Here is a 26,966-nt window from a genome sequence, read left to right as displayed (position 1 = left end):
AGCCCTCGCGCTCCACTCAATTTCCCTATCTCTGCTAACACGTTATTCTCTCAGTTACTAAGGCCACACAAGTAGTAGCTTTTGACCATTTCTTCTCATTTATCTTTTGTTTTCTGCCACATATATATTATATGGATTCATCCTCAAAAGATCTCTTGTATCTATATTCAACCTGTGTTGTTCCCATGTACTTAGCATCCTTCCCTTTGGGGAACTATCCCTCTCCTATTTGAGGTGAGGCTGTGAAGCACAGTCTCCTACCCAATCCTCACTCAGAAACAAGCATATGACCCAGGTCATTCAAGATATCTCATCCCTCTGGCAAATGTTATTGATCAGAGGGGTAGATTTATGCTGCAAGTGGAGCCAATCAGAGTTCCTTTCTTTGAATTCATAATTAATATATAATTCTCTCTCTGCTAGAGTTGCTAATCTAGGAGTAGATGAATTTGCAACTACCTGCAGGCATCTATATGCAGGAAACATATTTAGAGTAGAAAGAGAATGAGAATAAACCAAAGAAGTCATCAGAGCCGACATGGAAAGTCAGAGTGTTTAAACAGCAGTGTTTGAGCCCCTGGAGCCAGCCATGCCTGAATTCCATCCCATCCCTGGACTTGCCAGTTAGATGAATCAAATTTCAAAATCCTGACTTGCCCACTTTCTGGCTAGGTAAACTTGGAAAAGCTAACTCTTCTATGTCTCTCTTACCTCATCTATAATACCTTCCTCACAGGGTTATATGAGGATTAGAATAATAAATGCTTGATAAATGTTAGTAATGACCATGAAGTACCAGTGAATTCTGTTGTTCTTTAGTCTAGTTTGAATTGGGGTCCTGTCACGAAAGAAAAGGTACTGGTGACAAAGTTTCAATTTCCTTTAAAATGTGCTTGGACTCCATCCTTCCTCTGCCTTCCCATTATCACCACCCCCATGAGATTCTTGAGCAATGTTTTTGCTGGCTTGTCTGACTACCTCTGCAATCTCCACAGTCCACCCTAGTTACCAGTGGCAGAGCTACCTTCACTAAACATCACTTTCATCATGGAATTTCCCTGCTCCAATTTTTCCCCAGACTCCTCTCCCTGGCTTCCCAGGTCCCACCTTAATTAGCCAGACTGAATCACCTCTCTTCCTAACATTCCAGTCAACCTGACATCCTACCTTTCACAAGATCGTGCCTTGCTAATTCATGTCCCTCTGCCTTACCTTGAGTCATCACTCTCACCCATCCCATCTTTTTCCCTCTGGATATAATCAGCTCCAATCCTGCAAATTCCGCCTCCTCTATACCTCTACCAACCATCATGCCTTTCACTGATCTTATTATCCTCCTTGAGATTCTGTATCATTTTCAGCTCCGTACTACAAGCTGCAACGTGCAATCACGGATAATCCTGTATTATTTCAGGTGGGTCTAACTAATCCAATTAGAAAGTGAAGATTTTAGGTTACATTTTTGGGGGCACGTCCCCTATCCCAGTGGCAAGCACAATATAGGCATCAAAATTAATACTTTTTGTAGGGCCAAATCTTAACACTAACCATCCCTACTTTTTAAATTCTGTAGTTTTAAGAGAATTTTTCTTCAAATTAAGATAACTTTTACTGCAGTTACCTAATCTTGATGCAAAAACTCGATTCTGAGAGATACATAAATCTCAAATGACAAAATAAGGCAATAAGGCAATCTGAAGAGAGTTACATGTATTTATTACATAAACATTACATTCATTGTGGGAGCTGGTCTTCAAGTTTGTTTCTTGATTTCATAGAATGTCAAATATCTGTAGAAATTATCTAAGAATGATTTATGAAACAAACACTCTTGCATCCCCACCAAAAAAAGCCTCATTGCCTACATTTTCCAGCCAGATTCCTGAGAAAAAATAATAGGTTTTATTTATTTTACAGTGTAATACATAAATTTACTTTCAAGATATAAAAAAGGACAGGCTTCTAAAATGAGTCTCCTTTTGTTTATAAAGTTCTATAAAAATACATTAAGTTATGCTAATACGTTTGTCCTTTGATGTAATATTCCAGTTTACCAGAAACAAAAAAACCCACAATAAGCAAAGCTATGCAAGCCACATTAATCTTGCAGCAATATAATGTCCACATCATCATGAACACCTTGCAAAAGTAGCTCTCCTGGGTACGTAATCATCTTCCTTCTTTTTGCAGCTTTGAGAGTTCCTACCAGTGCTTCAAAGAGATTGGCACATTTGTCATCTCGGAAGAGGACCCCAAATTTCACACTTAATTTTCCATCAGCATCTAATTTGAGAAAACACAACGTTAGCCAATGCGAAGTCTGTTTCTTGCCACCATGTGTGGCAGATACACATAACCTTTCATAAACATCTAAGTGAAGGTTAACCAAGATTACAGTTTAGCAGTCAACAGTCAGAAATTCAGTGTAACCTCTTGCCAGATTCAAAATGGGATAGAATAAAAGCAATGTGTGGTACATCTCCTAGCTTCAGTGTCATCGGGACAGACAGTGGAAGAGAACTAAGAAACAGTAACAAAAAGTGAACGTGTGGGACTTCCCTGGAGGTCCAGTGGTTAAGATTCTGTGCTTCTACTGCAGGGGACACAGGTTCGATCCCTGGTCTCCCCAGCCGGGGAACTAAGATCCAGCATGCCACACGGTGTAGCAAAAAAAAAGTGAATGTGTTACAGCACTGCAGTGGACAATTCCTCTCTGTCTAAATTTCGATTTTTTAACTGTTAGTTGTTGAATCGATAAAAATAACAAGAAACCCCAGATCAGGAGCAGTGCTTCTCTAAGTGTGTTCTGAACATGCTCAGAATCCCCAGGGAAGGAGTGGTGGCCTTAAAAATGAAGAAATCTTTATTTACCAGAATCCCTAGATTATCTAGTTTGAAGGCCAGATTTTAGTATAGATGTTAAAAGTTAAGGTAAACACTAAAAAGAAGTGAGCTACCAAGTCATGAAAAACGTGGAGGAACCTTAAATATGTATTACTTAGTGAAAGAAAGCAACCTGAAAAAGCTACATGCTGTATGATTCCAACTATGGGATATTCTGGAAAAGGCAAAACTATGGAAAAAGAGAAAACTAAGTAAAAAGATCAATGGTTTTCAGTGGTTAGGATACGGGAGAGATGAACAGGCAGAGTACAGAGAATTTTTAAAGCAGTGAAGATACTCTATGATACTATAATGATGGAGACACGTTCTTACGCATTAGTCAACCCACAGAATGTACAATACCAAGAGTGAAATGTGATGTAAACCATGGACTCTGGGTGATAATAATATGTCAATGTAGAGTCATCAACTGTAACAAAGGTACCCCTCTGGCGGGGGATATTAATAATGGGGGAGACTATGTATGTGCGGGGGTCAGAGGGTATATGGAAAATCTCTATACCTTCCTCTCAATTTTATTGCAAATCTAAAACTGTTCTAAAAAAAAGGTTTTTTTAAATTAAGGTAAACAAAAGGTGGATCTTTGGCTAAAAGTCAATCAACTGAAGTCTCAAAGGGTAATCTAGGACACCTTCCAACTGTTGGCTGTATCCTTTGATCTACCAAGCTGAACCCTTGACCCAGTCCTATCCTACTTCACTGCTCCAAGTTCTTCCCTCCCAAAGCTGCACCCCCTGTCAAGTAGATGGCCATCACAGTGAGAAGGGTTCTTGAGTTCCTGCACTCCCCTGCTAGAGCTTATAGCCTGCAGCTTAGTAAACTCCTACTGTGGGTGCAGCCCTGTGCTGGGCACTAGAGGCAGAGAGAAGGAAGTATAGAATCACTTTCTAGCTATCAAAGAAATGGCTTCCATTCCCACAAGGAAATAAACATACAGTAAAACAACAGCACAAAGCAGTATGTGATTGGATGTCAAGAACAAGATGACTGGGGTAGAATGGGAAGGGAAGACTTCATGAAGGGCAGTACCTGTTCTGGACTTTAAAGGGAGTATAACACAGAGCTTTTTTAAAAAAAAACTTGACAGTCCTCAGTTGAAATCCTGGCCATCTGCTAGTTGTTTGGCCTTGAGAACTTTTATGTAAGCTCCCTAAGCCTCAGTTTCCTCATCTGTATAATGGGGATCTTAATACCTCCCACACTGTGAGGTTGGGGACACAGTTCTAAAGCACAAAGCACAGTGCCCAGCACATGCTAAGCACTTGATCGATGATCATTATTGGTTCAATTATTTTTTATGGATATAACACATTTTATTTATCCATTCATCAGTTAACTTTGGTTCAATTACGAATGAGAGAAATGGGGTATGTGCCATTAGGCACAGGTGAAACAATTAAGTGTCTAGGAGAACAGTGATTAGAGTGGCTAATTTACTCACTGCAAGTAAACCATCTAAGAGGAGAAGAAGGAAATAAGTTTGTAAAGGAAAACAGAGAATGCTTGGCCTGGAAAGCAAAGATGCACCTGTTTGATTTCCCTTTTTTTTTTTTTTTGGCCGCACCTCGTGGCTTGCGGGATCTTAGTTCTCCGACCAGGGATTGAACCTGCGCCCTCGGCAGGAAAGCTCAGCGTTCTAACCACTGGTCCACAGCGAATTCCTGCACCTGTTTGATTTCTTAACTTCTAGCTGCACAACCCTCTGTTTGCAATGAGACTCTTTCACTGATTACAGGAATCAGTGCAGCTGCTGGTAACCTGGCAGGTCCTTCAAGCAATCTGAGTTGCAGTTAGGAGGGTAAAAATACCCCTCACACAGCAAGAATACGGAAGAGCTGGGATTCATTCCCAGAGTCTGACCGCAGGGCACACACTCCTTTTTTTAAAAATAAATTTATTTATTTATTTATTTTTGGCTGCATTGGGTCTTCGTGGCTGCGTGCAGGCTTTCTCTAGTTGCGGCGAGCGAGGGCTACTCTCTGTTGTGGTGCGCAGGCTTCTCATTGTGGTGGCTTCTCTTGTTGCGGAGCACGGGCTCTAGGCACGTGGGCTCAGTAGTTGTGGCTCGCAGGCTCTAGAGTGCAGGCTCAGTAGTTGTGGCGCACGGGCTTAGTTGCTCCATGACATGTGGGATCTTCCCGCACCAGGGCTTGAACCCATGTCCCCTACATTGGCAGGTGGATTCTTAACCACTGCGCCACCAGGGAAGTCCCCCAGAACACACACTCTTAACCACTTCCCAATACACGTTTCCAGTTTATCTGTCTTTTCGATACCTAAAGAGGCCCACAAGGGCTGAGATGGAATTTTGTTTATTTTCCCATCTCCAGCACTTGAGCACAAAGGTAACACGCAAGAAATATTTGTTAAACAAAGGAGTTTAAATCTCCAAATAATCTTTATCCACTTAATTTTTTTCTACAGAATGAAAAATGAGAGACTTTAAAGAACTTTATTTTAAAAGAAACAGGTAAAACTAAATTCATCAATCTCCAACTTCGGCTAATACATCATATTTAGATTAGTCTAAATATGATTAATCTAAATCATAATTTACTTTAGTCAAAATTATTCCAGATACAACATAAATAACCATAACCTGTCAGTAGATAACATAGCTCCGTAGATGCTTTCCAACTTAAAAAGTCATCTATTACCAGGAATAGGTAAGTCAAGGAGGCCTAGTGAAGTTGCAATGTTCAAAATATTTTCATCTTTATAGAAGTTAGGATAATTACTTTGTAGTCATCTAGTTTGTAAAGCTGCTCATTTTGAAGTGCAGGTTCAGTGTGCCTTAGCAAATAATAACACTGTGCTAGGGATATAGAGGTTAGACTTTTAAATGCAATTGAATCTGACCAATAAACACTAAGCTGACATGGAGAAGGATCTAATAAGAAAACCTGACAAATCTCTGGAAATATATCTTTAATATCTTTAACAATCCAAACAATAGTACTACTCCCAAGAGTGACAGAGCTCAGGAGAAACTGAGAATGTAGAAATGAGGAACACAGGTAGGGGCATCACTATCGAAAATAAGACTCACTGAGGGACTTCCCTGGTGGCGCAGTGGTTAAGAATCTGCCTGTCAATTCAGGGGACATGGGTTCGATCCCTGGTCCGGGAAGATCCCACATGCCGTGGAGCAACTAAGCCCATGGGCCACAACTACTGAGCCTGTGCTCTAGAGCCCACAAGCCACAACTACTGAGCCCACGTGCTACAACTACTGAAGCCTGAGCACCTAGAGCGAAGGCAGACTGCCTCTGGAAGCTAGAAAAAAGGCTAGGAAACAGATTCTCTAGAGCTTCCAGAAAGGAATGCACCCTGCCAACGCCTTAATTTTAGCCCAGGTGACCTTTATCAGACCCTGCTGTGGTCTGAATGGCTGTGTTCTTCCAAAATTCATATGTGGAAATCCTAACCCCGCAAGGTAATGATATTAGTAGATGGGGCCTTTGGGAGGTGCCAAAGTCATGGGGGGTGTAAGGATGTAAAGTCATGAGTCATAAGGATTAATGTCTTATAAAAGAGGCTGCAAGATTTCATCAGCCTAAAAAAAAGATGAAACCTTGCCATTTGTGACAACATGGATGCACCTTGAGGGTATTATGCTAAGTGAAATAAGTCAGAGAAAGACAAATGCCATGTGATTTCACTCATATGTGGAATATAAAAAACAAACAAACAAAACCCCCAAATAAATGAACAAACCAAACCAAACAGAAGAGCATGCTGTGTTGTATCACATGAAACTTACACAATCTTATAAACCAATGTTACCACAATGATAGATACATAGATAGATAGATAAAAAGGCTACAAAGAGATCCCTGGTCTCTTTCACCATGAGAAGATACAAGAAGTCTGAGACCTGGAAGAGGACTCCAAGCTGACCATGCTGGCACCCTGATCTCGGACCTCCAGCCTTCAGAACTATGAGCAATTAACTTCTGCTGTTTATAAGCCACCCAGTCCAGGGTATTTTGTTATAGCAGCCCAAACAGACTGAGAGAGACTCCCAACCTACCTGACCATTAAGATATTAAATGTGGACAAAACTATAACTCAAAAAGATACATGCACCTCTATGATCATAGCAGCACTATTCACAATAGCCAAGACATGGAAGCAACCAAAATGTCTATCGACAGATGAATGGATAAAGAAGATGTGGAACATATATACAATGGAATACTATTCGGCCATAAAAAAGAATGAGATAACACCATCTGCAGCAACATGGATGGACCTAGAGATTATCATACTGAGTGAAGTAAGTCAGAAAGAGAAAGACAAATACCATATGATAGCACTCATATGTAGAAGCTAAAATATGACACAAATGAACTTATTTACAAAACAGAAACTGACTCACAGACATAGAGAACAGACTTGTGGTTGCCAAGTGGGAGGGTATATTGGGGGAGGAATGGATTGGGAGTTGGGGTTAGATGCAAACTATTGTATATAGAATGGGTAAACAACAAGGTCCTACCGTATAACACAGGGAACTATTTCAATATCCTGTGATAAACCATAATGGAAAAGAATATGAAAAAGAATATATACATATATATATATATAACTGAATCACTTTGCTGTACAGAAGAAATTAATACAATGTTGTAAATCAACTACACTTCAATAAAACATATTTTTTTAAAAAGATATTAAATGTGTTGCTTCATGCACAAAGTTTGTAGTACTGTTACATCAGCAACAGAAAACTACAGGGGACATTTGATACTAATGGCTTAATGGAATTTTCAAGGTACCTCTTGTTATTTCAAATGATTTGTGATTCATAAGTAGACAGAGCTAGAAGTAAGAAGAATCAAGCTATAATGACAAGCAACTCTTTCAAGGTACTTTTTAAAGTTGTTTTTCACTTATATGATGTAATTTTAAAACTTTGGATTCCATTATCCCAGTTGTTGCTGAATGTATCTACTGCTCTTACAATTTTCGAAATGCTCCCCAAACTCTCGTATGTCTGGTCTGAGATGCACGAAATACTTATAGCTACAAGCATAACAGTTGCTTTCATTACAACTTAGGAAAAGGACACTAATACTACCAATTTTACATGTCACAAATTTCACAATAGCTGCTTATATGCTGCTGGGGGAAAGCTAACTTTAAAAGGAAACTACCTAAAGGATGGCTTCTTTTAGTTATATACACATAAACACCTGATTACACAAAACTCAAAAACTTGGAGAAAATAAAGACAATTTATTAAAATTTCAATCCGAGTCTCTAGTCCTTTGGCAATTTGCAAAATGGTGGCAGGGTAATGTAGAAAAAAATGAATTTTAATAGCGTGCCAAATAAAAATGTGAACATGATTTAATTACAAGATTTCAATGCAGCTAGGTTACGGAAGCACAGCAATTATCCTTCCATTCAAAGGATAATGAAATATCTCAACCATTCTTTGTATAAGAAACACCATACCCCAGTGGCTCTGTGTCTCCAGAAATCACTTCAGGGCTAAGAGCAGTTATCACCTGAGGCTGACAGAAGAGCTGCCATTAACTGTGTCCCGAATCCCTAGGTGATCCCTTCATATGCCTCTAAAAGTTAGTCCTACCTGCTCTAACACAAACTCAGAAGAAATTCTGTATCCATGTTATGATACTTACTTCTTGAACCCAGACGATGAATTTCCTCCACTAAGAGGTTAACTTCGTGATCCACATTCATTGCTGCCTGAAGGAGAAAAAAATAAATGTGTATTACTACAGTTTCTACATTCCATTAAACACACCTTGCAAAATCCAAGGGCCCTTTCTTTTGTTCATGTAGCTTTTGTAACTATTAATTTACTGTGGCCCTCTTCCTAAAAATACTTGCATGATGTACCCGGCCTTAGAGTACCTCCATTTCCCCAATTTTATAACTGCCCCTCTGGGCTGACCCCACAGTCTACCGGGCAGAATGAAGCCATCCTCCTTGCACCCACTATGAACTCTAAGCCCGTGCTCTGGGCACCAAAAATACAAAGGTGAGTGACACAGGACCTGCCCTCAGGGAACTCACCATCCAGACGCAGAGAGAGGCCTGGAATGAATAGCAATGTGACGAGAAAGCACTCTTTTAGTGGTGGGTCCAAGGTATTAAGGGAACACAAAGGAGGAAGCCACAGAAGTTTTTGTCACTGGGGAGGAGTGGCCAGTAGACAGTTGGGAAAGGATGTTCTAGGCACAGGGAAGAGTATATACAAAAGCACAGAAGCAAAAAAACAAAACAAAACCGCAGCACACTCGGAGCAGGCCCTAAGCTAGAAGCTGGTGGTACCAGGATAAACCAACACAGTCCCTCCCCTCCGGGAGCCTGCAGTCCAGTAAGGAAGCCGGATCCAGGTGGATCCAAGGCAATTTTAATACCATGGGGTCAGCGCAGTGATGACCTCTGGCTCCCTTCCCCCAGCAGTGCCCAGTGCAACCTGACTGTAATGGAGAGCCTGTGATGAAAACCATTCATCTTTGGATAAGGAGTTCAGGACTAACAGCGGCTGTGAGAATCCCCTTGGCTCATGAGGTCCTCCACGGGCTGGGCCCACCATTCCACCATTCCAGCCACCTCAAATCTACCCCCTTGAAGCTGCAGCTCCACAGGGCTTCTTTTTATTCCTCAAATACCCCTCACTCTCACACCTCCAGCCTTCACATATCCTGTTTCTTCTGCAACCCGGACTCTGGCTATTCCTCTTTCTTGGGGCTAACTTCCATACGTCCAGTCCCAGCTGAGATATAACTTCCTGCAGGAAGCCCTCCCTGAATCCCTGGGGTAGGAGAGCCCTCCCGCGTGTGTTCCCACAGCATGTGCGCCCTCTTCATTTCACTTGATTGGAATGACACTTCTCAGTTTTTATCACTAGACAGTGAGCTCCTCTATGCGGGGATCTGACTGTCGTGCTCACTGCTGGACCACATCTGGCACCGAGAGCAGGAGTTCAATACATAACTGGTTTGCAGACTGGAAAATGAGCAAAGGCATGAGAAGGGATGGAACCAACCTGTGGGTGTTGTCACCATGGAGCTGCTGATTTATGTGAGGAACAGAGAGGAGCTCTAAGAGGGAGGAAGTGCACTCAGACAGAAAAGGTAAAGGGGCCTGGCAAACACCTACAGAAAGTGGGAGGAGACAAACACAGCAAGAAATAGGAAAGTGCAGGTAGAGCTGGAGGAGAGAAGCCCAACCTTGTTGGATCAAAGAAGTATAGAAGTAAAGGAAGAAGAATGAGTTTCTATAGGAAGGCAGTAATTTACAGTGAAAACAGCAACATGAGGGTTGGAAAGTATGAGCAGCTGGGCAAAAGGAATCAATTCAGTCTGTCTGCAAATCGTAAGTTTTCCAAATCAAATAAAAGAGTGGGATTGTGTGAATGGTTTACGTTGGGGTGATGATTTGGAAGAAACAACTTTATTCAGACAGATTGTAACTACTTCTCGGTAGCTTTGAAAAAACAAGAATGATATCTATGTTTAAATGATATTGATCAAGACCCCAGATTTGCTATCAGCTAATAATAAAAGCACCACTACACTGCTACACTGCTACACTTTTGTGTAAATCTTATAATTTAAGAAGCCTACATTGCAATAAAAGGCAACATCTTAGGTTAATGCATCTACATAAAACCGAATATCAAAAATTATAGTGTCCAAATGTGGGAACTTTGTGTTGGTGAAATTATAACATTATATTCAATTCAAGGTAGTTTAAGAGAGACACTAAAAAGCTAAAACATACCCAGAGGACACAACTGAAAGACATGCCATGAGAATAATGGTAGGAAAAAAACCTGTTAGTGTCAGTGTGGTGGACAGCTGTTATATCTCCCTGCTCAGCACCCATTCCACCTTCTGGCACCAGCAGTCTAATGTTTGTTTGGATACAGCCTTTCCTTCCTTACTCTAAACCCATGTATCTTGGGTAGAGCCTCACCCTGGACTCCAGGAGTGGTTCAAAGTCAGAATAATTGGTTTGGGACATAGGATAGGTGATCCCATCCTGAACAATGGGTTCAGCCCATGAATTTTGCCTGAACTACTAGTAAAAAGACACTTTCCTACTGGGTTTTAAGGTATAAGCTCACAGCCCCTGTATAAATGGCTACAATGTGAAAAGAACCTGCCAGGAATAAAGCTGACACAAAGAAAACTCCAGCCACATAACAATGACTGAGTCTGTATGTGACCTTGGACTTTCCAGTTACATGAACCAATCTTTCCTGGTTTGGCTTGGGCTGGTTTGCTTAAGTTTCTGTCACTTGCACTCTAAAGAATCTTCACTTTTAAAGTTAACCTAGAGAAGACCTGCTGCTATTTTTTTAAAAATTAAAGCTCCTTTTATGTACTTGTGTGAATAGTCTTATTTCGTGTTGCTCTATTGGGTCGGATGGATAGATGGAACAGAAAGGCAGATTTGAAAGCCATATGAGACAAAATTTCTCTAACAATCAAAACGGTCTAACAGTGAGTAAAGTTTGCAGTAGTAGTATGGATCTGTGAGGGTTGATGAAGAAATCAGCCCACCTTGGACAAAATAGAAAGGGAAATGTCCAAGGGGATTATAGTCCTTTCCAATTCTCAGATGCTTTGATTTCCTCCCACCCTGAATATTTATCTCTTTAACATCTTTTTCCACTCCTTCCACCCCCCACCAGCCACACACTTCAGACCTAATTCTCCTTTAATAATGAGACTCAAAGAGGAAATCCCGCCTTTAAGGAGTGTGAATTCCTGGATCACATTAAGCAGATGTATGTTCATCCAATTTTAAGACAGGAAGACAACCAGAATTTCTTTGTAATTAATTACACCTGAGGCTCCTTATCTGCATTAATTCATGTAAACCTAAGAACCTTACAAAGTAATATTATTTATCCCCATTTTATGGATGATGAAACTGACTCCGAGGAGCTTCCCACAATTAAATGCCATTTCTACTGCATCATTCTGGCTCTTCTCCTTTTTTAAAAATTTTGTTTTATTTATTTTTTTGCTGGTTATTATGCCAACTGCACTAAATATAACAGTGGGTTGTATTTGTGTGAAATATTACATGCTGAGTGCTTACTAAGGCAGGCACTTACAAAGTAAGAAAGGCTCCCTGCACTGACCCTTCCGAGTGGGAACATAACAGGCTTAGAAACTATTGCTAGCATACATAATTTGGCATGGTTTACGTCTGTATTTGATTATTTATCGAGGACAAAGGAGTATAAAATATGCTGTTGCACAATCCTTGGAAGGCCCATGACATTTTATAAGGACAGAAGCCTGGGGCTGGTGTTAAGCAGCGAGATCAAGAACAATGAGAAGCCATGGGCAGAGCAAGTCTAAGGGAAAGAAAGAGCCCCTCAGTGGGAGGCTCAGGAGAAGGCGATGGCAGATGCTAGTCGGGCCCTCTAATTGAGACAGAATCCAATTAGGCACTGTGCGTGGGAATCACAAAGAAAGCGGAATGTGGGAGCACTGGGCCATCTGGGCCATATGCTGAAATGCTCCACCATCAATATGCGCTTAAGAATATATTTAAGGACTCTCATAGCTTTTTTCTTTGAGTGGTTGGTTCCTTTTTTGTTTTGTTTTGTTGGTTTGTTTTTTGGTTTTTGGGTTTTTTTTAAGTTTGGAGGCAATACCTAAAAATTTTCTAATGTCAGGGAATAAGCCTACAGGAGTGGGGACATCTTGGAATCAGGAGCCACCTCTCCACCCTGGGGCTGGCCACTGTTTCCCTACCCTCCTTCACAATTCCTGACGAGCAGCTGGTGCGGGTCAAAGAATGACTGGGTTCCTTCCTGCCCCTCGCAGGCGCGCACATACTCCATATTTGGTCATACCTGCACCAAGTTTGGGAGCTGGCCCGGAAGGGGTCCCAAAACCCTGTCCCCAGCGGGCCATCACACGGTCACCACCGGTACCAGTGCAGAGCTGGGGAGCGCGGGGTTCGGCCCCCTGCTCCGGGGCGCACGGCTGGCTCCCGGGCGACCTCCCCAGGAAGAACCGCATTCCGGAAGCCTTTGTCTCCGAGAGTCTCGCGCCAGCGCCGCCTGCCCGCGCTCCCCGGCTGTCGGTGTGCCCCCGGCGCGCCCCGAGAGCGAGCGCCCAAACCGAGAGACGCAAACGGACCCAGCCCGGGGCTCCCCGAGTCGCTGGTGTCCCCTCACTACCACCCACGCCGCACACAGAATCGGGAGCGTACAGATCCGCACCCGCCGCCGGCGCCGCAGAGTCCACTGCCCTGAGGCCACCAGATTCCTCGGGGAAACCTGTTCCCTCACTCCCAGCCTGTCCCCGCTCAGCTCTGCGGAACTGGCTCCCCAAGCGCAAAGAGGACACGTTGCTCCGCGGTAAAAATCTTTAAACGCTGCGGATCTCCCTGCCCTGTCCGCCCCCGGGCGGCAAAACGTCACGTGAGCCGAGGGCGGAAGTCTGCTGCAGAGTTGGGGGGCGCAGGGGCGCGCCCACCCGGTCCCCCGCACCCGCTCAGCCCAAGGCCAGTTATACCCTCCAGGCGTCTTAGCCCCCTCCCGGTCCCGGCTCTCCACCCGCAGCCCACGATGCCCCCGGTTGCTTGGCCTCCACCGGCTACCCCCGTCCATCCTTCATACCTACCTGGCCACATCTTCCCAGGGCAATCACTCACCTCTCCGTCTCCTTTTCTTTTCCGAGAAAACTGGGGCTGCGTCGGTGCGGGCTGGTTATCTTCTTCAACGCACTGGGGAGGAAGAAGCTGAGGAAGGAAGTGACTGAGGCAGAAAAGAGAGGCTGGTGTGCAGGAGGAGGAAGGCTAGCGGGGGGAGGGGGGGAGAGTTTCGGTGCTCAGGAATGCGGCCGCCCACACTCCCAGGGACAAGCCTATGAGGAGGAAACTCAAGAGAGGAGATGCCCGAGACGGGGGCAGACTCCAGACAGGTGGCGGAGCGCTGGAGGCTTCTAGGAAAATGCGCCCAGAGCTTCGATTACCGCCGCCTTTCCCTCACGCCGCTCGGAGCCACGGATCCTCAACCCCAGCATCTGATCCTGGTCGTTGACTTCCTGCCAGGATCTCTCTCCTAACTTAGGAAACAAAGCGTCCCCAGCGTGCTGAATGCTGAGGTCTCCTAGGAGGAACGTAAGCCAGGAGCAGGGGCCTTCAGAAAGCTACAGACGTGACAACAGGATGGTCAGTTTTGCAAAAGAAAATTCATGTTTGAAAACCAATTTGTTCTACTGCGAAGAAATTTTACTTGGACAAAGCTAATTATTGGTCCCGGTCAATATAGATTTCTTCCCCTCTTTATTATTTCCTACACGTAACCGCATAATTCAATCATTTTATTCATGCATCCTTTATTTTAGTAACTTGTTTTAATCAGTGTGTGTTTGTGTATGTGCGTGACATGTTTGCTGTACCTGGTGTCCCTTCAAAAAGGAAACCGAGACCCTGCTGAGAGAACTGACCCAAACTATTCTTAGGACAAAGGTTGCACAGATAACTGCCCCCAAGTTTCTTCCCCCGCCCCGCCCCATCATAGCTGATTGGATTAAGAGTGGTCATGTGACCCAAGAGACACAGTCCATAAACTGGCCATCACCCTAAGAGGTGACCTGGAACAAACAATTCTCACCAAACCGTGAGGATCATTAGATAAGCCAATCGGATTCTCCCTTGGAAATGGAAAGGGGAGAATACAGAGAATGAGCTATCTGACAGGAAGGCTGAAGCTGAGAGGGCTTGAGGCAGAAGTAGAGAAAATGGGCCACCACAAAGCAAACACCGGAGTAAGCAAAAACCAAAGATGAAGTAGAAGGTGGATGGGGGTGGAAGTGGTAGAAGTGCCTCTATGGGAAGCTGAGACCCAGTGGTATATTAAGAACAACAAAGACCTGCTCCTCAGGAAGATATGAGTATCCAGGTCCCTAGGGCTGCACTGGATCCCGCCACTTCCCAAAGAGCGTTCTAGTTACCCTTTCACAATAAACACCTATGACTTTGGGTGTGACTTCGAATGAGTCTCTGTTCCCTACCACCAAAAGATTACTCTTCAACAAAGGTCTGATTGTCAAGGTTTCTCATGTTACATGAAGTTTAAGGTGATCCCACCATCCGTTTGAGGACTAATTTTTTCTCACTAAAAGAAAGCTGAGAGTATTTTATATCTTTCAAAGTCTACATAATGCAAAAATTATAATTCAAGAAACGATCATATTTAGCAATTCTCTAAGCAGGACCTGGCTACTTTGGTTTGTGGCAGTGACCACAATTCTTCATTCGGATAATATCCAGTGAAATGAATAATCAATTTGTAGTTGCGCCACTTCTTTATAACTAGGTAGCGTTTCATAGTACTTTGCCAATGGGGAGAAAACAAAAGAGAGAGAGAGAGAGGGAGAAATCGATTACTTTTAGCAAGTAAAAGTCCCTGTTACTATAAAAATGGATTCACTCTTTTAAAATACTTTGTTTATACATGTTGCACTAAGCATAACATAAACTTCATGTAATCTACAAAGAATTACAATTCAAGAAAGTTGTTTAGAGTAAAAGAAATATCAAATTCTCGCCAAGTAATATTTTTCATACCTAATTCCTACTCTTTCAGTTTCCATGCAGATTTTTGCCATTATCTTTTCTTGTTCTTTTACCAATATTATCATCATGTAGCTAAGCGATGTGGAATTTTAACCTAAAAAACAGAAAATAAAGTTTAACAGTTAAGACGTACTTATTAACTATCAAGCATGCACTGGCAACAATGTGCCCAAACTGGAGGGTACAAAGTAGCCTAAAGCATGATCTTTGTCAAAAAGAACTTTCAGCGATGTACATATAAAATTTTAATTTGTCAAAAAGAACTTTCAGGGCTTCCCTGGTGGCACAGTCGTTGAGAGTCCGCCTGCCGATGCAGGGGACATGGGTTCGGGCCCCGGTCCAGGAAGATCCCACATGCCGCGGAGCGGCTGGGCCCGTGAGCCATGGCTGCTGAGCCTGTGCGTCTGGAGCCTGTGCTCCGCAACGGGAGAGGCCACAACAGTGAGAGGCCTGAGTACCGCAAAAAAAAAAAAAAAAAAAGTGAAATTAATTTTAACAATATGGTTTTATATAATGTTTTCTTTAACCCGGTATATCTAAAATACTATCATTACAACTTGTAGTGAATATTTTAAAATTATTAATTAGATATTATAAACTTTGTTTTGGACTAAATCTTCAAAGTTATTGTGTATTTTACTCTTAGAGTGCATGTCAGATGCTCAATAACTTTATATGGTTAATGACTACTGTATTGGCTGGTGTAGTTACAGATAATTCCAGAATAGAGCATGACATATAGGCTAATAAATTCACTTAAGAAATTACATGTTCCTAGAATGAGGAAAATAATAACACTATATTTAAAGGTTCATTTTTAAAAATGTAATTGTCTCTCTTGTAATGAATAGAAAAAAATCTTTGTAAAGGATCTTCAGGACAGCCATTCTATCCTGAGTATATACCAATAGAAAAGGTACCTAGATCCACCAAGAGACATGTACAAAATATTCACTGAGTATTCATGGCAGCACTATTTATAATATTTCTAAACTAGAGCCACCCAGATGCCCAGTAACATTAGAATGGATTAATAAATCGTAGCATATTCAAAAAATGGAAATTACCCACCAAGGAGAATGAACAACCAACAACTACATAGAAGGGTATAGTTGAATCTCACAAATACAGTGTGGAGTGAAATAGCCTATTATTCATTTTACATAAAGGTTTAAAAGCAGGCAAAACTAATCAGTGGTATTAGAAGTTAGGATAGTGGTTATCCTTGTTGGGTGGTGGGGGATAGTAATTGAGATGGGGCATGAGGGGGGCCCTATGGGGTGCTGACTATATGCTTCTTGATCTGTCTACTGGTTACGCACATGTTTGACTCTTCAACAAGCTGGCCAATTAAGATAAATTTTTTCTTCCTGTGGCTATGTTCTTTTTATTAACATTTTCTTAAAAATAAAGAAGAGAGGATCTTAACCAAACAAGGCTTATTCCAGGAATATAAGGATTATTCAACAATATTAGGAAACTTTATAATTCCCTATGGCCAATAGTCTCTAATTTTTATCTTATTCTTTAAATGAGGTTTATCATTTGGATCTATCATTCTAGTTCAGACTGTCGTCACCTTGTGCTCGTGTTAATGTTGGTTATTATGGTAATAATAATGATTATTGCGTATCTTGGGCACTAATTTTGGATCCAAGTACTGCTTGAGTGCTTTGGGTGATATAAAGAAGTAAAAGTAAAATCTGTGCCCTTGAGAAATAATGGAAAAAGAATTATATACCATGAGTGAGTGAACTTTATTTGAGGAATGCAAAGTTGGTTCAACAAATGGAAAGTAATCGATGTAATACACTATATTAATAGAATAAAGGGAAAAGTCCATATCATCATCTCAACAGATGCAGAAAAAGCATTTGACAAAATCCAATACCATGTCATGATTAAAGACACTCAACAAACTAGGAATAGAAGGGATTTTCTCCAACCTAACAACAAGCACATACAAAAAACTCATAGCTAACACCACACTCAATGATGAAAGACTGAAAGCATTCCCCCCTAAGATCAGGAACAAGACAAGGATGTCTGCTAAGGAATACACAAAAAAAGCTAGCAGAATCAATAACCCAGTTCAGCGAGGTTGCAGTAAATAATATCAGTATACAAAAATCAGTTATATTTCTATTTTTTCTATATACTAGGAATGAACAATCTGAAATTGAAACTAAGAAAACAATTCTATTTACAACAAGATCAAAAGAATAAAATACTTAGGAATAAGTTTAACTAAAGAGGTGCATACACTTGTACAAAATAGTATTGAAAGAAAAAAAATTTTAAACCCAAATAAATGGAAAGACATCCTACATTCATAGACTGGAAGGCTTAATATTGTGTAGATGGCAATACTCCATCAAATCATCGACAGATTCAATGCAGTACCTATCAAATTTCTAACATCGTTTTTGCAGAAATTGACAAACCGATCCTAAAATTCATATGGAAATGAAAGGGATTCAGAATAGCCAAAATAATCTTGAAAAGGAGAATAAAGTTGGAGTATTCATATTCCCTGATTTCAAAGCTTACTACAAAGCTACAGTAAATGGTGCTAGCATAAGGATAGACATATAGAAAATGGAATAGAATTGACAGTCCAGTAATAAACCCACTCATCTATGGTCAATTGATTTTTGACAAGAGAGCCAAGGCTATTCAATGGGGAGAGGATGGTTTTTTGTCTGTTTGTTTTTTGGCCACGCCGTGCAGCATGTGGGATCTTAGTTCCTTGACCAGGGATAAAACCCATGCTCCCTATAGTGGAACCTTGGAGTCTCAAGCACTGGACCACCAGGGAAGTCCCAAGAATGATATTTTTAACAAATGGTGCTGGGACACTGGTTAACCACAGGAAAATAGCTAACTGGATCCCTATCTCACACCATACACAAAAACTTAAAATGGATCAAAGACCTAAATGTAAGAGCAGAAACTATAAAACTGTTAGAAGAAGACATAAGTGTAAATCTTTATCATCTTGGACTAAGTAACATTTTCTTAGATGTGACACCAAAAGCACAAGCAATCAAAGAAAAAATAAACTGTGTTTCACCAAAATTAAAATGTCAGTGCTTTAAAGGACACCATCCAGAAAGTGAAAAGTAACCCACAGAATGGAAGAAATTTTTTGCAAATCATGTCTGACAAAGATCTCATGTCCAGAAAATGTAAAGAACTCTTACAACTCAACTATGAAAAGACTAATAATCTAATTTAAAACTGGGCAAAGAATTTGAATAGATATTTCTCTAAAGGAGATATACAAATGGCCAATAAGCACATGAAAAGATGCTCCACATCATTTGTCACCAGGGAAATGCAAATCAAAAACAGTAAAATACCACTTCACACCCAGTAGGATGGCTATAATTTTAAAAAAAGGAAAATAACAAGTGTTAGTGAGGATGCAGGGAAAACAACCCTCAGACAATGCTGGTGGGAGTGTAAAATGAATGGTGCATCCTTTGCGGAAAACAGTTTAGCAGTTCCTCAAAAAATTAAAAATATATTTTAAATTCCTTGACTCAGCATTCTACTCCTAGTCCTATAGACAGGAGTTGTATGTCCAGAGCAGACAAATCCACAGTAAAAAGCAAATGGATTATTGGTGGCTAGATACTAGGGAGAGGAAGGAAAGAGGGCTAATGAGCATGGCGTTCCTTTTTAGTGATGAAAAATACTCTGGAATTAGATAATGAAGAAGATCACACAATCATGTGAATACACTAAAAACCTCTGAATTGTGCAATTTAAAATGGCAAATTTAATGGTATGTGAATTATATTTCAATTAAAAAAATTTTTGAAAAAGAGACAATGGAAAGACAAGACTAATAAACAATTAATAATTTAAAAACAAACCAGGGAATTCCCTGGCGGTCCAATGGTTAGGACTCCACGCTTCCATTGCAGGGGGTACATGTTCAATCCCTGGTCGGGGAACTAAGATCCTGCAAGCCGCAAGGCACAGCCAAAAAACAAAACAAAGAAGAGAACAAATGAAGATGCTTTGGCTGAAAAAAAACTGTTGCACAAAAGGGTTGATAGACTGCCCTGGAAAGATGCTGCCTTTTCCCATTGCTCATTTATCCATTCATTCATTCATTCAACAAATATTTATTGAAAACCGTTATGGGCTAAGATTTACATGTCTCTTTCTCAACAAGCGGTCAAAGAGAACAAACTTCCCATGTGAAAGAGAACCATTCTTTGTCAACTGAAGGACAGGACTTTTCTAAACTGGTTTATTAGACAGTATATATCACCATTATTTCCAGGACTTACATTAAGATATTTTTCTTATTTTATTTTTTTCTCCCTTCCTCCATATCTTTCTTTCTTTTTTCTCTTCTCTTCTCTAGCATGCAAATTAGAAACAATGGAGTTCAACAAAGCTCAGGTAGTATGTCCATCACTCATCTGAAGTGATTTATTCCCTCTTTCCCTCCTCCGCCCCCCTTTTCCTCCCCTCCCCCACCTTCACTACAGAGTTTCTAGTCTCCACCCCAACATAACTTCGGGTTGCACAAGGCTTTGAGAGTCCAAGGCACAGGCTCCAGCGCCAACCCTTCTTGCTCAGCTCACCACTACCAAATGCATGCAGGCTTTCAGTATGTCAATTCCAGATTCTTGAAAGAGAAAATCCAGTTGGGCCAGTTTGGATCGATTATTATCCCAGAATTCAATCTGCTGTGTCCAATACATAGGATTGCCCTTTCTCTACAAAGGAGGTGTGGGAGATGAATCAGCCCATAATGTCTACCATAGACAATAGTAACTCTATAATACAATAAAAATAAAGCCTTGTACGGTAAGTAACTACTAAACCCCTATAGATAGTTTCATTTTTATTTAAATTAATTGAAATGAAATAGCATTAAAACTTCAGATCCTTAGTCAAGGTAGGCTCAATTCAAATCTCAATTGCTACAAGTGGTTAATGGCTACTGTATTGGACAACACAGAATATTTCTATTTCCTCAGAAAGTTGTTTTGGACAGAGCTGTTAGAGGTGGTTAAAAAAAATCAACAAAATCTGGAAAATTATTAAGAACCTTAATAAGATAACTACTATTTAGTTTTTGCATTTCTTCCCCCACTCCCAAGCCACCAACCAAAAAAATTTACAGATCACCTCTGTTGTAGTCCCCCTACTTTTCTGACAAGCAATCTAAATTCTTACCCGAACAAGGGGCTGAATGCTACATGCAAAGAGTAGCCACGCAGGCAGCTGTGATGATCACAGGGGAGACAGGTATCAAAGTGGGCACCAAGAAATACAATTTCTAGTCCAAATATCCAAGCTGTTGTCTGGGGGTGACAGAAGGCCTGGAGTGGAAGGGGTTAATGCCACAGAGCATGACAGTTCGAGTTAATCAGGCTACACATTAGAATCACCTGCTAACCTCTAAGACCCAGTGCCCAGGACCCACCAAAACCAATTAAATCATAATCTCTGGGACATCTGCGTTTTAAGGTCCCAAAGTAATTCTAATGTGCAGTCGAGGTTAAGAACCACCGGTTTGGACAAGCTTTGAAGCCAGCTGCCCGGGAAAGCTTGGGGCAGCACTTGCTCTAAGGAATTCCAAGGGACTTCTGCTGCTTTTCAGCTACGATAGTTCATTGATGTCTTCTTATCCCGCAGCATATAAAGGGTCTGCTCTTGTCTCTGCCCAGGCTCCCTCAGTCATGGTGTCTCTGGTAGGGACACTTTCCCAGGATGAGCAGAGGACAGTCTGATCCCTAGGCAAGGTAGGGACCCAGCAACATTATCAGATTTGAGGAGTGCTTAGGAAAGTCTCTTTTCCCCCAAATAGCTCCTCTACTATCATAACTTATGCCTGAAATTTCAATCCCTATAGATTGCTTTAAAACAGACATTACAAATTCAAATGCTTTTAGAGACAGGCAAATAATAAATGACAGCTGCAGGAATGTTTACCCAATGTTGCTAACTCTTACCATTTTTCAAGAGATGACAGAAATCTGGATTTGTAAAAATATATATACATATATCTCCCATTTTTAAAAAAATGAGGCAATTCATTGAAATGCTTTTAACAGACTGTCCAGGCAAAATGAAACTTGTCTGCAGGATGGAAAAGTCCCTTTCCAAAATGCAAATGTCCCTAGAAGTGGCCAACAGACGATTTCCTCTTTCTCAGGTCTCTGTAGGAGCATTTGTCTCTTTCTACAATCCTGATAAATCCTCTGCTTTATTCACAATTCTTTCCCTCAATTCTGCTGCTTGCTGATCTTCTGTTTTCTCTTTTTCTTGACACATTTCTTCAAAGAACACTTTAAATTTGCTGCTTCTAGCCCTCACCACCCACTATGTATTTCACTACTTATAATATGGCTTTTGCCTTCACCTTTTTGCTAAAAGTATTCTCTCTAGTCTAAGGTCACTAATGACTCACGATTGGCAGACACATTTACCTGTCCCCAGCTCTCGTTGCCCTGCAGCTCTCCATAGCACTTGGCATTGTCACCCATCCCCTTAGTCATGATCATTACACAGTAAGGGAGAGTAAGTGGCTCTAGGCTGCTGGAGATCAGAAAGAAGTGGGATCCTCAGAGTGGATCTGAGGGTGCAAACAGGAGGCAGGGGAATGCAGGCAATAGGGTCCACTACAGTTTCCTGGGAGAAAAGTGATATGCTAAGGCTGAGTTCAAAAGAAGCACGTCTAAAGCAGTCCAGAGTTGGAGTTCTGATCTGGAAGTTTCAGGTCCAAGAGAGAAGATATAAGCCTGTATGCCTAGCACAGAAAACACTAAATAACCGTTTACAGAACAGAAGTGGTCTTCACCACATCCCCTCACTATACTCCGGACCCGATGCAGAAACAGAAGCAGATCTTGCCACTGGGTCCAAGACTGGGGATGGAGGGGAGGAATTACAGCCAGGAGCCAGGGCTCAGGCAGAGGAAATCAGGGGTCAGACCCCGCAGCATGCATACCCTAAAGCTCTCAGCAGAATGTTGGTGAATACTGCCACGCTGATGGGCACCCTCTCCTGCGGAGGGGACTCTGGGAGAAGCTGGAGTCAGACAGCCTCAAGTTCTTTTAATCAGCTGTGGGAGAGGAGTGGGACGACACAAAAACACTCGCATGTGTGCACAGAAAGGTTGGGAAGGGACAGAGCAGTTCACCAACGCAGACCCTTTCCTGTATCAAGGATGGATAAAGAGCTACCTCGAGGCTTCTCCCATTGCCATTTCTTCCTTCTCTAAAGTCTCCTGAGACTCTAAACAAAGGAAGAGTTCCCAGCTTGAAACTTGTCACTTTCCCTCTGGTCCATCCTGCCAATTCTTCTCTATACAGAGTTCTCAGATCCCTGAACCCACCCTAGCCTCCCTGGGTCAGAATCTTTAAGGCAGAGAGTTTGTTAGAAATGCAGAATCACAGACTCGCTGAAACAGAGTTGCCATTACATTCAAGTCTGAGATGCCCTGCTCTGGGCTATCCTTCACCTTACTGTCAGGTTAATTTTCTGAGTACAGCTTTAATCATGTCACACCTGTTAAAAAAGAAACAACAGGCCCCAAATGGAGTCACTTGTGCTAAGCCCCACATCAGCAAACCAAGGCTTAATACTTAACTTAATTGCAGTTATAACCTCTCCCAGGAATGTAGTCTTAACTGGTCAGTATAGAACTTTATGGTCAGCTCCAATGAGGTAATCTGCCTCCTTCCATCCCTCATAGGTAAGTTACCTAAGCCTGAAACAATCCACTCTTTTCCCCCTTCTGCCTATAAAAGCCTTCCATTTTGTACAACTCTGTGGAGCTCCTTTCTACTTGCTAGATGGGATGATACCTGATTCATGAATCATTCAATAAATCATTCAGTGAAACCAATTAGATCTTTAAAATTTACTCAGTTGAATTTTGTTATTTTTCACACACCCTTGCTCAAAATCTTCAGGGTTTCCTCATAGTCCATTAAATATATACTTTTTACCATGCCTTTTAAAACCTTCTACAGCCCCTACTACCTTTCAGATTCCTGACCCCCCAAAACCATCTGTGAAAACGATGAGTCAGTCAAATTGAACTCCATCCTCTTCCTTCACCTGGTCCAGAGTATGGAGAAGAGGTGGAGATCAGTTTTGTTCTGTAAAAGTTTAGTTAGCACTTTCTGTGTGCTCGGCATACAACCTGTACCTTCTTTCTCCTGGGCCCGAAATCACAAAATCCTCACTTTCTTTTTTTTTTTTTTTAAATTTTATTTTATTTATTTTTTATACAGCAGGTTTTTATTATTTATCTATTTTATACATATTAATGTATATATGTCAATCCCTATCTCCCAATTCATCCCACCACCACCCACCCCCCTGCCACTTTCCCCCCTTAGTGTCCATACTTTTGTTCTCTACATCTGTGTCTCTATTTCTGCCCTGCAAACTGGTTCATCTCTACCAACCAAATCCCCACTTTCTTGCCTTTGCCTTATTTTCCTCTGCCTGATGAGTCCTTCTTTCCCGCCATGTCTTTGCCTACTGAAATCCAAGGCCAAAGCCAAATGCCGGCTCTTTCACCAAGCCCCACGTGTTACCTACAAGGCAGAGGTTACCCAGGCACCCAGTGTGGCTCCAGTCCTGTCTGTGTATGTCCTTAGGAAAGGTATTAACCTCTACAAGTCTAAGTTTTCTAATCTAAAAATTAGTGATCCTAAAACCTACTGGCAGGGTTGTTGTAATGAGTAAATAAAATCGGGTCTCTCTTTTTTTAAAAAATACATTTATTTTATTTATTTATTTTTGGCTGCATTGGGTCTTCATTGCTGAGTGTGAGCTCTCTCTAGTTGCGGCGAGTGGGGGCTACTCTTCCTTGCAGTGCGCGGGCTTCTCATTGGAGTGGCTTCTCTTGTTGTGGAGCACAGCCTCTAGGCATGGGGGCTTCAGTAGTTGTAGCACGTGGACTCAGTAGTTGTGGCTCAAGGGCTCTAGAGCGCAGGCTCAGTAGTTGTAGCGTATGGGCTTAGTTGCTCCGTGGCATGTGGGATCTTCCCGGACTCTGGCTCGAACCCGTGTTCCCTGCATTGGCAGGCAGATTCTTTTTTTTTTTTTTTTTTTTTTTTGCGGGACGCAGGCCTCTCACTGTTGTGGCCTCTCCCGTTGCGGAGCACAGGCTCTGGACGCGCAGGCTCAGCGGCCATGGCTCACAGGCCCAGCCACTCTGCGGCTTGTGGGATCTTCCCAGACCGGGGCACGAACCCGTGTCCCCTGCATCGGCAGGCGGACTCTCAACCATCTGCGCCACCAGGGAAGCCCGGCAGGCAGATTCTTAACCACTGCACCACCAGGGAAGCCCCAAATTGGGTGTCTTTTTGAAGCAACCTTCCTCTTTGCAAAAAAACTTGGGAAATGAATTAATATAGCAACGTGCCCAGCCCTGCGTCTTCTCCTTCATTCCATTCCTCTCTGTCCCCAATGTGTCATATGCCTCTCTTGGGAGTCCTCCAGCACTTTGGACATCTTCTAGGACAGTTATATCATGTCACCTTATGAAATGCAAATATCACCATCATCTTTGAAATCTAACAAAATTAATTCAAGTTTCCTACTTTAATCCTCTAGGAAGTCCAATGCTCTTCTATTTTTGCAGTTCTCAGGATGTATGTTCTGCTTTCCACTGGTTCTGAGTTCTCTAATCCTAATTACATCACACACTTCGTGAATGTTTAGCCATTCTACCCGAAGCAGACGTGGAAAAGCTTCGTTTCTTTATTCACCCTTCACACTAACTCCTTCCCCACTCCTCCCCAAAACTAACCTTTGGCATTTGTGATGAATGTCAGGCTTAACCAAAGGTTTAAGGGTGAAGGCAAGGTACATTACAGCGAAGCAAGCAGTTTATAATGGAATATGAAAGTCTCGTTTACAGGTTCCCTCACGGCCCTGCCTCTGGAATTGCTCGCTGGCCCCCCTCCCCATAGCTCCAGCCTCCCCATCTGCTGCCGGGGCTGTCCTCACATCTCCCAGCTGCTTCCTAAGGCCCTTCTCCGGCCCCAAAACCTCTAGTTCGCTTCCTATTGTGCAGAGCAGTTTAGCTTTCCGGTCCAAACTCCAAAGTCTCATTAATGTGCTCTGCTGAAAAAAACCCTTCCTCTCTGACCCTTGAACAGCTTGGAAGACCTGGCAGAAGCTTTAGAATTTGCCTTTTTCTTCTTTTTTCTTTTTCTTTTTTTTTCTCTCTCTACCACTTACTAATCCCTATGAGTGAAAGTAAGTCTACAGCCATTTGTTTTCTCAGTGATGTGAGTAACAACAACTCTCTCAGGGAGGCAAAAGTTGCTACGGTATATTGTTCTGAATAATACATTTATGTAAATCTGTATGGAACTTGTGCCATAGTCATTTCCTCTTAGTAGACTCTAAAGCTCTTGAGGGTGGACAGTGTCTTATTCATTTTGTATCCTTTGCAAAGCTTGGCACCGCGCCTGGCAGGGAGTGGGCACTCAACAATTGTTTAGTTGAATGGACTTAAAGGTTGACTTTCTAACCTCTTGACTCCTCTCAGGGCTATTAAAATGAGAGATTAGATGTGTACAACGAATACCTTAGTCGCTGTAGACTGAATATCTTTTTCGCCTTCACCAAAATTTAAACAAGTTTCTAGGGAAGAGGTAATATAAAAAAAAAAATTAGTATGTAGTGAATACATATAATTACCAGCATTTATATTCTATTTCCATTGCCTTTTTAATGTGAGATTAATGCACCTCCACCCTCAGTATCAATGCCTCTGGACCATATTCAATTGAAATAAGCCACTAAAACATGCAAAAGTTAATTGAATGCATTTTTAATGGGATAACGTGGCAAGCAATCACGACAATGAAAGTTTCATTGATATCATTTCCAACGTGATGTGACTCTTTAAAATTATTTATTTATTTATTTATTTTTAGTGAAGTAGAGTTGATTTACAACATTATATTAGTTTCAGGTGTACAACATAGTGATTCAGTATTTTATAGATTACACTCCATTTAAAGTTATTACAAAATGATGGGCTACATTTCCCTGTGCTGCACAGTATATCCTTGTTGCTTATTTATACATATACATTTTATTTTATACATAGTAGTTTGTACCCTTTAATCCCTTACCCCTCTTGCCCCTCCCCCCTTCCCTCGCCCCACTGGTAACCACTAGTTTGTTCTCTATATCCGTCTGTTTCTGGTTTTTTTTGCATATATTAATTTGTTTTATTTTTTAGATTCCACATACGAGTGATAACGTAGAGTATTTGTCTTTCTCTGTTTGACTTATTTCACTGAGCGTAATACCCTCTAGGTCCATCCGCATTGTTGCAGATGGCAGAATTTCACTCTTTTTTCTCTCTTTTTTTTTGGCTGCGTTGGGTCTTTGTTGCTGTGCACGGGCTTTCTCTAGTTGTGGCGAGCAAGGGCTACTCTTTGTTGTGGTGCGTGGGCTTC

At 41.7% G+C, this 26,966-nt stretch overlaps 1 protein-coding gene across 1 annotated transcript; it reads right to left on the bottom strand.

The window, feature by feature from the left end:
- Positions 1–1,713: 1,713 nt before the first annotated feature.
- ABRACL (ABRA C-terminal like) lies at positions 1,714–14,390 on the bottom strand. The gene is made up of 3 exons (XM_079939711.1): positions 13,570–14,390; positions 8,556–8,622; positions 1,714–2,283 (listed from the first exon to the last, which is right to left on the bottom strand). The coding sequence occupies exons 2-3, from the start codon at positions 8,614–8,616 to the stop codon at positions 2,099–2,101; spliced, it is 246 nt and encodes an 81-aa protein (XP_079795837.1). The 5' UTR covers positions 8,617–8,622; positions 13,570–14,390; the 3' UTR covers positions 1,714–2,098.
- Between the last annotated feature and the right edge of the window lie 12,576 nt (positions 14,391–26,966).

Source organism: Stenella coeruleoalba (assembly GCF_951394435.1).
Source record: "Stenella coeruleoalba genome assembly, chromosome: 12".
NCBI classification, from domain to species: domain Eukaryota; kingdom Metazoa; phylum Chordata; class Mammalia; order Artiodactyla; family Delphinidae; genus Stenella; species Stenella coeruleoalba.
Note: the sequence above shows the minus strand (reverse complement) of the source record. Positions and strands in the feature narration are given on the sequence as shown.